At 38.6% G+C, this 15856-nt stretch overlaps 1 protein-coding gene across 2 annotated transcripts in view; it reads left to right on the forward strand.

The window, feature by feature from the left end:
- The window catches only part of grm8a (glutamate receptor, metabotropic 8a), a 382630-nt gene that overhangs the window by 287757 nt on the left and 79017 nt on the right, over positions 1-15856 (forward strand). For both annotated transcript variants that reach the window (XM_030150035.1, XM_030150036.1), the window contains one exon: positions 3693-3896. In XM_030150035.1, the coding sequence (XP_030005895.1) occupies positions 3693-3896 (204 nt within the window). The remainder of the gene's footprint in view (positions 1-3692; positions 3897-15856) is intronic.

Genomic DNA, 15856 nt, shown 5'->3' on the forward strand with positions numbered 1-15856 from the left:
CAGAATCCACTAGTTAAACTGTGTCTGTTTCCTGATCCACTTCTACTCATTATTCCACAGGATACATTCATTTGCTATTCTGTTGTTTTCCATGTGATGATAACTAGTAAAGGAAGTGGATCATGTTGATAAGAAAAGTCACAATTCTTTAAAAAAATAAGACAAAAAGTTAACTATAAGTTAATAAGTTTGGCACCGGCAATATTAATGCATACACAAGTATTTCATGAGGTGTTTCACATCTTCACAATTTGTGTTTTGTCTTGTTCTGTCTGCATTTTGTCCTGTTATCTCCGCCAGGAGGTATTGTGATCACTGTGCTTTGTGTGTTTGCGTGCATGTTTGTTTGTTTGTTTGTTTGCTTGTTTGTTTGTTTGTTTGTTAGCAAGATAACTCAAAAAGTTATGGATGGATTTTCACAAAATTTTCAGTAAATGTTGATACTGGCACAAAAGGAAAAAAATGATTAAATTTTGGTGGTGATTGGGGGTGGGGGTGGGGGGCAGATCTGTCTTGGCAGAGGTCTGCGCTCTCTGAGTGCTTTTCTTGTTCTGTCCATGTTTTGTCCCATTCTGTCTATGATCTGTCCTGTTCTGTCTGTTTTGTCCCATTCTGTCCATATTTTGTCCTGTTCTGTCTGTGTTTTGTCCTGTGCTGTCCATGGTAAATAAAGTCACAATTTGTGTCACCACACAGCAGAGCATAAAGTTCCAGATAAAACAGTCATTATGAAAAATTGCATTAATTACATATAAATTCATTTAGTCTCTTCTGAACCTGAACTGGCACTTCACTCAAGAAAGAAAGAAACAGTTTATAGTAAACAAGCATAAAGGAGGTATTGATTTGGACCTGGAACAAGTGGATGTCTTCTTCATCCCATGTTAGTCTGATGGTAGATTGGTCGATATTCAGTCTAGTGCTACACATTAGTACACAAACACCTTTGAAATGACATCTTTTTTAGTTCATTCGTCAATGTTTTAAGGTAGAAAAAACCAGACGCTTCAGTTATCTCAGTTCATTTACATTTGGACTATTTGAGCTTATTTGTACAAGTTTAATGAGTGGTTTGTACAGATCCAAGTGTTAACACATTCAAATGTCCTCCTCCATTAACTTCTCACTTAAAGTTCAATCTGGATTCACTGGGTTGTGGTTAGCCAAAGATTAGTGACTAGAGCTGTAAATTGGCTCCAATTGGATGCATTATCGTGGTTTGTCAGTCCGTTAGGTATATTCGCTTGACTTGCACTTCATGTTTGGCTTCAGTTGTGGTCTAGTCTTTACATTACAAGAGAATCTTAAGAAAAGACTTTGTGTAAAATAAAGCTTTTGATGGTGACTGACAGGGAAGATAATGAGTTTTATGAAAGTCACTATTCTCTACAACCACAGCGATAACACATGTCTAAATTTTTACAAGGTTGTTGAACAAAGGTGCATGTTTGTCTTCTAAAGATAAGATTGGTCTCACTTCTGCTGTTGGTTTTTTTTTTCTGTCAGATTAAAAACAATCATACAGCAAAATACATTTTGGTCAAGTCTGAAGAGCAACAAGTAGTAGAGTAAGAGAAAAATATTCAGTGCTTTGGGATCCACTCATTGAATTTTAGACTGTTTCACTATGTTACCTTGAGGTAGGGATGTGTCTTAAAATCAATACTGTATCAACTGGTCTTGAAGCAGCTGTGTGAGTAGAACAAAAGCTTTTGCTAATAATACATAGTCTGAGTTTTAATCCAGTCGATGTATTACCATGCAACCATGTAAACTGCAAACAGAAATGCATACGTGCATACATTTACTGTATCCTACATATTAGGATGTACCCAAATAACTAGGTATGCATATCTGACTGTTTATTTGTGGTAGGAATAGTGTAATATTTTATTCCACTCAAATGTGGATTTAGTTTGTATGCCATTCCTTAATGTTTGGGCATATCATAAGATTATAACACAGGCAGCAGTTTAGCAAGAAGTTGGATCAATGCAATTTGCATGCATAGGTTATGCTTTTAACTTGGCAACATGAAAAGCATTACATTGGGCAAGTCAGCAGCAAATACAGATTAACAGGAAAGCCATTGTTCGTCCTATGGCTCTCACTCATGATGCAGATCTACAAAATACAAAAATAAACACAAAAAGGCCAATAAACATTGCCATGCACACATTAAGGCAAAACTAATACTAACACCACAACCCCGCCTAACTCCTACACATAAAAATAACACATTTACAGTAACATGCCCACTACCCACAGTGCAATGCGGCAAACATGCCACAATATGTTTGATATATTTATGCACGCATGCACTTCTGTTTGTAGCTTTCACCTCCCCAATGGCTCAGTTACTCAATAACTAGTGTTATTCTTCTTAATACATCCACAGGTTTAAACTGTATTAAATATGTGGATGTCTTCTTCTTCTTTTTCTCCATAATAGTAGTAGTAGTAGTAGTAGTAGTCAATTGCCCTACCTACTGTTCATACATATAACACAGATGCAGATACATAGTACAGGCTTTGACAGGTCTCTATGTAAGTGGATTAGATTTTGTTCTCAGGACCCCATTACTTCCTTACGGATACTCATATTGATTGAGGAGCCTCTTGTCTTGTTAATTCAACTGAACCCAGATGGGTTTTGATTTGTTTTGCCTGAAGGTGACTCCTCCTTGTAAAGAAATAAAGGGTGGAAGTCAGGGAAAATAGGGAGAAGTGCAGAAAATTAGTACTAGAGAGAGGGAGTGCAGATGAGGAGAAGGTGAAGTGTCTGAGGAGCAGACGAGGAGCAAGACAAGACAAGGGATAAGGCTTCAGCAAAACTGCAATAGAGAAAGTTATAGAAATACTGGGAAAAATACATGATAATACTTAGTGATGTCAGGTCAGAGTCTCCCCTTGAGCCTTTTGATTGAAAACAGAAAATATTATTATAATCAATTATTGATCTAAATTTTTGCATTGCACCAAGGAAGTATTACTTTTACTACATTGGCTTACATTAGCTAATTACGCTAATGAGGTGTTGCAAAAACCTTCTCAAGTGAAGCTGTAATCTTGTTTGCATGTGTCTGTGTGTGTCAGGGAAAATGCATTCATGACAGCTAAATTCAAATGTGCATTCATGCTTTAATGCGCAAAACAGTACTTGCATATATATTAAATGTGCAAAGCCTTTTCCTATAATGCATGGCATTACAAAACCACAGAAAATAGTCATTAGAAAGCATTTCAGTGTTATTCATGTCTCAACGTGTAACAACATAAATTATGTATATGAGATATGTGGTTTATAGATTGTAACCATACTGTTCTATGCAAGTAGTCCCCATGCCACAGCTGTGCACATGGGTCAGAAGAAGGACAAGATATCTTTCATCTTCAGTGGACGTTTTTCTACTTCTCCATGTACAAGGAAATGCCATTATCAGTGGTTCAGAACATGTAAAGAAGGAACATGTTGTTCTTTCTGCTGTAGCTTTGCTACCAGGGTGAGAATGGACTGAGAGGAGTTATTTGTCATTGTCAGGCTGAGTGCCCTGCTACGTACCTGTCTGACAGACAACCTCTCCTGCACTGATTCTTTTTCTGTTTTCATCTCTCTTTTTAGCCCTTTGAACTTCTTTCTTTTTTCCACTTGTTCTTTCTATTACTAAACTGTTGCGTTTCATTAAATGCAGGTTTGGAAAAGGTTGGTCGTGATTCCAGTTATGAACAAGAGGGGAAGGTTCAGTTTGTGATGGATGCGGTCTATGCCATGGCCCACGCTTTGCATCGCATGCACCGTGAACTCTGCTATGGCTACCCAGGCCTCTGCCCCCGCATGGCCAACAACATTGATGGCAAAGAGCTGCTCAGCCACATACGGGCTGTCAACTTCAACGGTGAGATTTACACTGGATTATTTTCTTGCTAATGCTGTTTAATGTTCATATGGAAATGAATGAAGTTCAGTTTTAAAGCGCTTTACAAATGGATGGTCTGGTCACAGTACAGGGAGGGCGGGGCTTATTGTTAATTGCTGGGCCATTCCATCCTTGGCTCCTTCTTACCTTTGTTGGTATGTGTTTGTCGTTGTTTACCGTGTTGGTATGTGTCACTTCCATTACCATTGTTGGTCTGTGATTATTGTTGAAATATATTGTATCAGAAGTTATGCAGACTATCAATTAAATAGTTACTAAGTGTAATATACATCAGTTTTCCTAATCTGTTTTCTGTCAATTATTTACATTATTAGGACTCTAAACAGATGTAACTTTATCATTAAGGAAGCAAAAGTCATGTGTTATGTTGTATAAATGTGAGATAGGGGTGGGATTTAATATGTTTTCTTCTTCCCACTCCTTTTTTGAGCAATACATATTGAATTTATTTTCTTATTACTAGTGTACATGGCAATTGTTATATCGTCTGTATCCCCTCTATTTATTAATGCATTTGCTCTGATATTAGTTCCTTGTACACAATTTTTTTTTCTTCTTCTCAAAACAAATAAACGAATGAATTAATGAAGTGAATATAGAATAGAATAGAATAGAAGAGAGAGAAGAGAAGAGAAGAGAAGAGAAGAGAAGAGAAGAGAAGAGAAGAGAAGAGAAGAGAAGAGAAGAGAAGAGATGAGATGAGATGAGATGAGATTGGAGAGCTTCTCCTTTTTCAGTGCAAACAGGTGATTATAGATCAAATATACAGGGTGGGGAAGCAAAATTTACAATATTTTGAGGCAGGGATTGAAAGACAGTGTATGACCAATCAGTTTATTGAAAGTCATGAGAATTTATTTGCCACAAGAAAATTTACATAATAGAAAATGTTTTTATTCTATGTGTCCTCCTTCTTTCTCAATAACTGCCTTCACACGCTTCCTGAAACTTGTGCAAGTGCACCTCAAATATTCGGGTGACAACTTCTCCCATTCTTCTTTAATAGTATCTTCCAGACTTTCTCGTAATAGTTTTGCTCATAGTCATTCTCTTCTTTACATTATAAACAGTCTTTATGGACACTCCAACTATTTTTGAAATCTCCTTTGGTGTGACGAGTGCATTCAGCAAATCACACACTCTTTGACGTTTGCTTTCCTGATTACTCATATGGGCAAAAGTTTCTGAAAAGGTATGGATAATAGTGTTAGGTATGAATATGACATCAATATATGTTTGGTTTCAAAACAACTGACGTAGTGCCTGCTGAGAAAAAACAACTAAATGTTCATTGTAAATTTTGCTTCCCCACCCTGTAAGGTGCAAAATATGTACAAGGTAAAGTCTTATAAGACACTGCAGTTGGCTTTATATACAAATATGAAGATAAAAGGTTAAAATTGAGAATATAAAAAATGTAAAAAATGTGTTGCACAGGATGGTTGAATATACACAGAATAATTATATTACACAGGGTACCATCAAAGCAAATTTGTGTGTTCAGTCTGACCTTTCAAACCTTTTTTGTCATCCATCCTTCAGATTTTCTCCTTGTGATCCCACGTCACCTTCATCTGTCCAATTAGGCAGGACACAGTGTTGCACAGGGAAAAAAAAACAGCCCATGCTATATTCTATCTACCTTTGTTGGACTGATTCAGCTTTTCTTCAGTTATTTAATCCTCATCACAAAAACGTCACATTGTTTCGACTTTACCATCAGAATTAAGTTAATTTAGTTGCTTTCTCAAATGTATTATGTGATTATTGCAGACAGTGATTTATATGACCCCAATATCACTCTGAACCCACTATTCCCTGTCTTTCATTTCCCCTTTCTGTCAATGACATCCTCCATCCCTGACAGATTTAAGTGGGTGAAAATATTTACTCATTTCCTTTTAAATAATATCAGACACTTCATTTAAATATTGTCTTATTAATCCTTTTTTCCCTTGATGCGCCTCTACCTGCTTTTCTGCCTTCCTTTTCATTTCCTGTGTTTCTCTGTCAAGCATTATGTGGAATACATAATGCCTGGTGGGTTAGAGAGTATCTAAGTAAGAAAAATAAAAGGAAACTCTATTGTAAGGATTAGAGAAAGTCTTCTCTGAGTTACCTTCAGAGCAACAATTGAAATTGCATGAATATGTTTCTGTATCTGTGGGAATGTGTGAAAAAAATGTGACCGCGGTTGTTGCTTGGTGTGTTATCTCTGTCCGTCATCACGTAGACAGATCAAAAACCAATTCACAGTCAGACACTGATTGCTCCTTCTTACTGCTACAGCAGGTTTGTGCTCAGGTGTATTTCTCGGTTATTGCAAGCCTAGAGGAGAGAGAAATCATCCCATAACCACAAGGTCAGACACTTTATCCCCCGATGAATCACCAAACACCCTTTCACTTACTGAGAGTCCAACTCAAACTGTGCTGCAACTCTCGCTGGTGCTATTTTGGCAGAGCATAAAAAGTAGATTAGATGATAGAACTGAAATGATATGGGAATATGAATCTGAAGTTGATGTTATCAAGTCTGCACTTGTCATTGAAATGTTTAATGTCCATAAGATGATGCAGAAGGTCCAACAGATTCACAGATGCATGAATAGTAATGTAGTGCATGGGTATTTTCCTGCCTTTTAGAGTGGAGATCAGCTTCACATAGCCTATCCACAAATTTTAGATCTCTATGGATGTGTATTGTACAGATCAAAGAATGCTCTTCCTCAAAATAACTGAGGCATGAATAATTAATAATGCACTCCATGACACTACTCCCCTCAATTACTCTTCCTATTATGAATCTGAAAGAATAAGGGATTATAGTCAGAGAAAGGAGGCTGCTGTTTGACAGTCAAAAACCAAAGTGACGCCTTAGAACTTCTCACTTCCACTTGATTGCATCACATTTCTACAATTACATCAAACCTATAAAATAAGGATAAAAACAAGGCAAAACTCAGAACTGGTCTTGGAGATCGACACAAAAAATGCAAAAACATAAAGGAAGAGTTAATGAATGTGCCATTCTTCAACTTTTAAACCTACAATGGTCTCTTACACAGATTTATTTTTCTTATTTGTCAGACAGATGGAAAAAGAGATCTCTACACTGGCTCTCTGTCTCTCAGAGAATAGACTTTAACATTCTCTTGCAAGCATATAAAGCACTGAATGGTTTAGGCCCAAAATCCATCAGAGACCTTCTAGTCCAATATGAACCATCCAGACCACTCAGGTGGTCTGGTGCAGGTCTGCTCTATGTTCCGAAAGTCAGAACTAAACATGGAGAATCAGCGTGCAGTTTCTATGCTCTGTATATCTGGAACAAACTACCAGAAAATATCAGGTCTGATATCTGAGAGTCTGAGTTCTTTTAAGTCCAGGTTAAAGACTCACCTGTTCACTGCTGCCTTTGACTAAAAGGCTTTTGACTTTTTAAATTTAATATTCTTCTTCAAAACTCTGCACTGCAACTCTTACTTTAATATGTGTGTTTTTATATTTTTGGATTTTATGTGTTGTTTTCTTACTTGCTGTTTTTAATCACCTTTTACATGTTTCTTTTATAATGTTTTAAATGTGTTTCTTTTTCCCTTGTTTTATTTCAGTGTCCTGTGTGAAGCACCTTGAATTGCCTTGTTGCTGAAATGTGCTGTACAAATAAACTTGCCTTACCTTACCTTGACATGTTTCGGCTACAACCTGTAGCCTGCCTCAGAAGGGTCACTTGTTGTTCCTGTGACGTGTCATTGTCAGCTGTTTTATCTTGGTTTGCCAGGCAACAGGGGGCGATAATGCCCCCTGTTGCCTGGCATCCCACAGAGGACCACATCCCAGGTGTGGGATAAGGTGTAGGATCCCTCATCCCTGATTAACTCTTTTTCCATCTGTCTGACAAATAAGACAAGGACATCTGTATAAGTTCTGGTAGACAGTATGAACCTATTTGGACTACAATGGTCTCTACTGGATGTTTTATCATCACAATGACTCTGTTTTGACCTTGGAGAGTCTTCGTGTAGCTTAGAAACATAACATTCATGACATTCTGTTTCTTTGTCTTTGAATCCTTAAAGGTGGGGTATGAGATCTTAGAAAAATGGTTCGAGCAAGCCACATTTTGAAAATACTCAATTCAAAAAGTCCAAACCCCTTTCTTCAGACATCCCCCTGAAGCCACGCCTCCAGAGTACTGGCACGCGTAATGCTTGTTCTGGAGGGTTCACGAATGTGCCGCGGCTCCAGCGGCCGCGGCTCTGGCTGCGGCAGCTCCGGCTCCGGCAGCCCCAATCCATGCATACCTGATTCTGTCTCCTCCAACACCTCCGCTCTTACAGAACAGCCCCAGTTCATACCTATCTGACTAACGTTACATTTCCTTGTGATTTCTGTTAGTGACAAAACAGTTTGCCGGTGAACTTTCCATCCTAATATAGCTAATATAGCCAAGCTCTGGCTCTGGCTTTGTTTCTTGTACAAGTGCTCCAAACTTCTGAGAACGCACGATTCATGCACAAGGAGAGGTACGCGCAGAGGGGGGAGGGACAAATGGCAGTTGAGTTTGATAGACATATCACCGTTCAATCATTTCGATTGGGCGCTCAAAATGATTGGATGGTGTTTCGTCAGTCCTGTCTGTTCCACAGGTGACTAAATGTTTCATTTTTGTGTCAGAGCATTTAATTAATTGGTTGTAATCGGGGTGTGAAAGGGATTTTAAGTAATATAGTAAAAAACGCTCCAGGAAAACATCTCACACCCCACCTTTAAAAGGCCCAAGTCACTGCTGTATTTATCTGAGGGACAGGAGAAGAACAATGGTGTTTGTTGCCTGCCTGTTGTGTTCACTCCGAGTTCGTCTTATCTGGGTTGAAGATTTAAAGCTTTTAACCCACAACATTGTGAGTGTGTTTATGTGTAAGTGCTTGGGTATGTATTTTCCAATTAGAAGTAGTTTTGATATTGATTTGTTTAGCAGACAACACAGCATTGATCATGTTAAAGGTACTTAAGAAACAAAGATAAAGACAGTCCTTTCTCTCTCCTTGAATGTGTGTTTGTAGTACACAAAAGGTGAAGTCGCTAGAGTTAGGATGTCTTCCTCTTTCTTCCTGAATCCATAGCAATTCACCTCCACAGCTCAATGAGAGAACAAGACAGTATGAGAGAGGAGTTCATATCTAATAGGGATTGTTCTCATCTGGGCTCTGGACCAAGACATCTCAGCAAAACTGAAAGAGAAGGAAAGGGGTGACGAAATCAAGATGGAGAGACAAACAAAGAGATAAAATGACAATTAGGAAGTGTTCAACAGGTAACAAAGATATCCACTAAAGAAAAATCAAGATCTTTTCCTCTTCGTGGAACTCAATTTATAATGAATTCAGTTCCTTTATGTGGTGAATCAGAACATTGATTTGTTAATATTGTTTACAGATTGCAGGGTGGGCGTCTGCTTAGGCAGATTCTTGCATAACTTGCATAAATATCATTCAGCGTTCAGTAATCCATACAAACAGTAGGCATTTAGCATTCATGCAGCTTTTGTCTCCTACAGCTGTAAAACCCAAAAAAATGTGCAATACTAAAACAGATTTAAATATTTATGCATATCTCGCCACATTTCTTTTCTTAGAAATATTGCAATAATAAATCGTCATAAACAGTACATATTACTGTTACACTATACTGCACTTATTAGAATTACAGCAGAAACACACACACCATTGTTTTCTATCACTTGTGGGGACTTTACATAGACTTCTATTCATTTTCTGGAGCTTAACCCAAGTCCAAAAAAGTAAATGATTGATGTTATGGGAGCTCACAATGTAGTCTGTACAAAGTTGTCAGATATTACACTGTGAGTCAGCTCCTGGTTTTTGGGTCCAAGAAATGTAGAAAAACACACACATAAATAAACAAACAAACAAACAAAGGCAGTGCAGGACAAATAGGAGAAAAGGGAAACAGATGCTGGAGCAGCAATGACAAAGTATTCTGTCCAGATTTTATTTGTCCGTAGGTTTATTGGCTGATCCATCCAAACACATACACCACACACACACCCATGCAGAAACACACAAATATTGACAGAGAAGGATGGCCTTGAAGCTTATATGGCTTAAATGTGTTGGCGTCATTATAATTGTAATGCATAAGTGTTAAAATGGGTGTATAGAGGCAAACTATAATACTGTGTAAGTCAGACAATAATCACAGGTGTAGAAGCCAACAATGTAATAACGACCGATAACGTACTAACGACCAATAACATTATAAATTTGCCATTTTTTAAATGTAATTGGCCAATGATGTAATAACTGACCAATAATGTAATAAAAGTCCTGAACTGATAATGTAATAACTCATTACATTATTGGCCTGGTAAAAAAAAAAAAAAAAAGTATATCTTTGCAAATGTAATAACTGAGACAATAACCTAATAATATAATAATATCGCTGTATTTAAGTTTCATATATTAGATTTAACTGTGATAAAACTCTCTCTCTCTCTCTCTCTCCTCTCTCTCTCCTCTCTCTCTCTCTCTCTCCTCTCTCTCTCTCTCTCTCTCTCTCTCTCTCTCTCTCTCTCTCTCTCTCTCTCTCTCTCTCTCTCCTCCTCTCCTCTCTCTTCTCGCTCTCTCTCCTCTCCTCTCTCTCCTCTCTCTCTCTCTCTCCCTCTCTATGTATTTGTCTATTTAATTTGATGGTTAAAATGATCTCTAGTCCTGTCTGCTGCTCCTTAGCCTTTCAAGCTAACTCCAAACAAAGTGGAAGCTGACATGTTGACAAACATAGACAATGGTATGATATGAAATATGTATGGCCAGTAATGTGAGACTAATAACGTAATAACCAGCCAACCAAAAGTTAATACGTTATTGGCCCATTCCATTTTAAAAATGGCAAATTTATTACGTTATCGGCCGTTATGACGTTATCTGTCGTTACTACATTATTGGCTTCTACAATAGGACAAGAGGTGTCATTTATTTCTATTATGTGTTGAATTAGGTACAGAATCCGTATTCTTAAACTGAAATTGCAATTGCTTGATTCTATTATTTTGGTCTATACTGAGCTAAAGCTAGTTAGTTTATTTTACAAAAGAAAAGTCTAGAAACCTAAGCAGAAATGGCCAACAGCTTAAGAGTAATGTGAAACAAAACTGAACAGGAAAATGCAAAGTGGTTAAAAAACAAACCAATCTTCACACACACAAGCAAAACAGTTTCATTATTCAGTTTGCCTTGTAGATTGTACTTTTCATGGGTAACAGATCTGTGCGTAGACTCACATTCTGTTGCAGGGTCGACATGTGCACATATGCACATGTGTGGTGGCTGTACATAATGATTATGTTGACACATTCACATCCCAAAGTGGCTTTTCAGTTGAAGACCTTTCTAATGTTTCTTGCTTCATCGCTTTTTTTCCACTGTCCATTTTACTTTTTTTTTTCCCTCATTTTTTCTTTGCCTGTCATGTCTCTGTCCTTCACTTGTCTCCTTCCTTTTCTTCCTTGTTTGCTCTAATGTCTCCCTTTCAACATTTCTCATCTCTTTGTCTCCCTCTCATTGACTTGTGCTCGCCCTGATGTTCTCTCTCCTACTGCTGCTCCTCCTTGAAGGCTTTTACTCAACTGAACACCAGCAAATGTTTTCCTCAGCCTTCCAAAATTGTGAAATGTTCATGAATATATTGTGCGAATGCGCTTATTTATTTTTAATCTTATAAACAGGAGCTCTGGTCTCTTTACTATTAAACTTCTAGATTCATTGTGATTATTGTTAAACCTACAGTCGTGTCTGTTGAGACTGTAGCACCTCTAGAAAACACTTGTGGTGATCTTGTCTCCTGTACCGAGGCGAGATGACATCGCCATAGGAAGTGAAACACATTCATTAGAGCATCTTGACTTTGAAATGATGAACTCTATGCCTGGCAGTACAACCTTGGGGAGAAAAGGATGTTTTGAAAGAAATGTGGAGGGATTTGAAGACTAAGCAGCTGGAGGATGTTGAAGCTCAGTTGCTCATAATGACCTGAGAGAGAAACAGAGAGGAGGACAGCAGTGAAGCAGTGGCTTGTGTAGAAATGATGAACTTGACCAAGCACTAATGATCATGGAGAGTGGAAGAAGGAGCCAAAGAAACAGAGGGGCTGGAAGAGTAAAGTGCCGAGCTGAGAATAATGACCTTGGTGAAAGATAGAAACAGGACCATATGGAAAAGAGACATGGGAGGTATACAAGTGGGAGGAAGACCGAATCAGAAGACAACATATGAAAAAAAGAGACGAACAGCTGGTTAGGAAACCCCCATAATGACATTGGAGAAGGAGTTATCTGGCAAACTGCTTAAGACAATCAAAAACGCTGTGTGGGAGTTGAACAACAGCAGCTTCTATAGAAAAATAGAGTTTGAGATGTTAGCCACAGTCTCTATTCATTTGGCAGGAAAATAATAAATGATACAAACACAGAGTAACAAAAATATAAACCTGTAATACTTCATAACCATGTGAGGAAAATGACCTTTGGAGAAAAAGGAAGGCATGGGAAGAGATGGACGGAATGAGCAGACTGGGATATAAGAAACTTTACCAGGACACGATGACCTTGTGGAACAAGACACTGTCTGACGCCTGAAAACCAATGAAAAACATTAAACCTCCATTATACAAAATATGACAACAGGAAAGGGGGAAAACTGTCTTTGAGTGAGCATATCCATCTTACGTGAACAACAGTGGAACTCATAGGCAAAAAGAACAGTCGTGAAATAGCAGCTTCTTTTACACAGGACTTCTGTTACGTAGGGATGGGAATCGATAAAAATTTAATGATTCCGATTCCGTTATCAATTTTGCTTATTGATCCAATTTCTTATCGATTCTCATTGGGTAAGGGAATAAAAGAGTACAAACGGGTGTGTTTGCATTAACTGCCTTGTATATTTCCATCTCTGCACAGAAAATATAACATATACAGTATGTACAAATAATAATAACAGATGATGCCGGGCCCGGTTTGGGGGGTGGGGGCATACAGTGAAAGTGAAACTAAAGACGCTTTACTAATTCCTCTATTGCCGCATTTCCACTATGTGGAACCACTTTGACTCTGCCCGTCTCCCATTGTTGTGCACCTCATTTCCTTTCCCTTACCTTCGGAAACTTGTATTTGAGGAGATACGACGTTTGTTGCCGGAACCGGAACTGGGCTCGGATAACGGCCTGGTGTTCACTCTGCCGCTAGATTCACAAGTGCCACTAAGTAGTGAATCAAATGAATCACATGCTGTGGACAAATGTTTGAACATATTGAAGGAATTCCACCCTTTTGAAGAAATGGAAAGAAATGTGTTACAAGTGGACCTGGTGTCGTCTTTTTTGACCGTTTCTGCCTCAACGCCATGTTGGCTACGTTCCAACCAAAACAATGGAGTGTACGCGTGATGTCATCGTGCATTTCGCAACGAAGGCAGAATCAATAAGCAGAATCGTTAAGCAGGCAGGCAAACGATCCCAAGGAATCGAGCTACTGGGATCCGGTTCTCAAAAAGAACCAGTTCTTGATTCCTATCCCTACTGTTATGGGAGTATTTCACCTTTAATAATAAAATAATAATAATAATGGCTTAGATTTCTATAGCGCTTTTTTGGACACTCACAGCGCTTTACGTTATTAACCCATTATTCATTTGTGCTCACATTCCCCCTCTGGTGGTGGTAAACTACACCTGTAGCCACAGCTGTCCTGGGGCAGACTGACAGAAGCGTGGCTGCCAATTTGCACCTACAGCCCCTCCGACCACCACCAAACATTCATACACATTCATACACCAGTGTGAATGACACCTTTATTCTGGAACAATGTCTGTGTAAATGAAATGGTGGATCAGTTGGTCCCACCTCTGTAACGCCTCTGGAGGTAGTAACAGAGCCATGATTAAGGTGGAGTCATGATTCCAGAACGCTATGTAAAAGGAACACCTCTCATTTCGCAACCAAGGAGTGACGTTTTGATGACGTATTGCGTGTGCGACTGCCATGCTGAGGGATTTAAAAATGAGTGCTGGTCATGTACAGTAAACAAACATATTAATGCAACCAGAAACAGTAAATCTGGGGAGATGCCAAGATCCGGTGGTTGATGACTTGAGTTTGAATTAAACTTAAAACCTGCACTGCTAAAATAAACATCACCGTACTCTGTTCATTCTCCATTGTTGTTTTGAGAGCCAACACCGCTATGCTCGGGGTATTTCTGAGGCGCAAGTTATACGTCACACTATACGCTGCACTGCGTCACCGCCCCTTTGACTCTGGAACGCAGATCCGCTGTGTAAAAGTCCAACCTGTCTCACCTCTGTTACTCCAGGTACAAGAACTACCAGGTACTAAATTCTCTTGGGTTATGGCATCCTGAAATCCTACACATTTAATCTAAGAAATTGAACTGGTGTGGTAACAATGATTGTTTAATGTTGCCAAAGCAGTGTTTTCAGGTAAAATTCACAGCTTTTCTGTAAACCCAGGTGGAAGTAAGCAGATCCCTTCAAATATAAAAAAAAAAACCAAAAACTTAATGCTAGGAATTATTGTTTGAACTGTATTTTTTGAATTTTACTTTTAAAAATTTTACTTTGAAGAAAGTCAGCTCAGCTTTTCTGAAAGTCATGCTAAACTAATCACCATCTTACTTTACGTATGTCACTAATTATTTCCTAAAAGTGGAACTATTTTAAGCCAGATCTCAATAATACAACCGTACACATAGCAGTATTTTAATCAAGTAATGTTTTGTTCAGGTCTGTTGTGCATGTAGGTCTATTGTGTTATACACTCCTCTGTTTCAGACCTGCTGCCCACATATGAGCAGCAGGTAGTAAGTACAAGATTATTGACGCGATATCTGACCTTGTGTGTATCACCTTGTGTGCCCTGGTAGTCCTCTCTTTAAGTGAAGCTGCTCAAATTAACTTCAAGTTAAAGCTGTATAATTATATTAATTAGTTAGTGAATAATCCAAACTATGACAGCTAGTAGCAGACGGGTCAAACAGGTGTACTACAGCTGTAGAAAGAGCCAGAATGTACAGTGTAGTATATGTTAACCATTTACAGCAGCCGGAGGTAATATAACACTGTATGTATCTATATGTAGGAGTTAGACGCCCAATCCCAATTCAACCAAGCATCCAAGTAAAGGTTGCAGAATTTATCACCATGAAAAGGCCTTCCAAGGCCTTAGCTGCACAGTTTAGAAGCAGAGAAAAGAGGAGGCAGAAAAGTAATTCAGTTACAGAGGTATGTAACCTTTTATAATGTTAAAAAAAACCTTTGATGGTACTAGCAACAGCTAGCTGAATCGAAGTGAAGCAAAGTTGGCAAATAATGTAACTGTAGATGATTAAGATATGAGATATCTGCTAAGGTGTGTGGTTTACTGCTGCTGAACTGGGTTATAAATGTTTCTATGTGGTTTATATATGTTTCTATCTGATTTACTGCTGGTTGGCTGGTTTATATATGTTTCTATCAGCAGCCAGGGGGGTGAAGGTGGTTGCAGTCAGTATGGGCTTAGAGGCTGGGCCAGAGGAAAAGAGGAGTCTATTGAACTGGATGGGCCGATGTGTACCAAAAACTCCTGGGCCGATTGTTTATCCCAGTCTGCCCCTCCCCCTTGGCCCTTGCACTTGGCACTACCCCTTGAAATGTTGTTGCAAGGGGAAGGGGTTGAAACATTGTCCTATGAAATGAGACAACCCTTCTAGACCTGTTACATCATCAGCAGTCACCAATACCACTATAAACAGATGCGACAACTTCGTTTCTGACCGAATTCCCCATGCCGTCAGCAGCTGTAACCGTCTCTGTTCCATGGGCTTTGGTCATCTTTTTTGCA

The sequence above is a fragment of the Sphaeramia orbicularis genome, chromosome 12, assembly GCF_902148855.1.
Source record: "Sphaeramia orbicularis chromosome 12, fSphaOr1.1, whole genome shotgun sequence".
NCBI lineage: Eukaryota > Metazoa > Chordata > Actinopteri > Kurtiformes > Apogonidae > Sphaeramia > Sphaeramia orbicularis.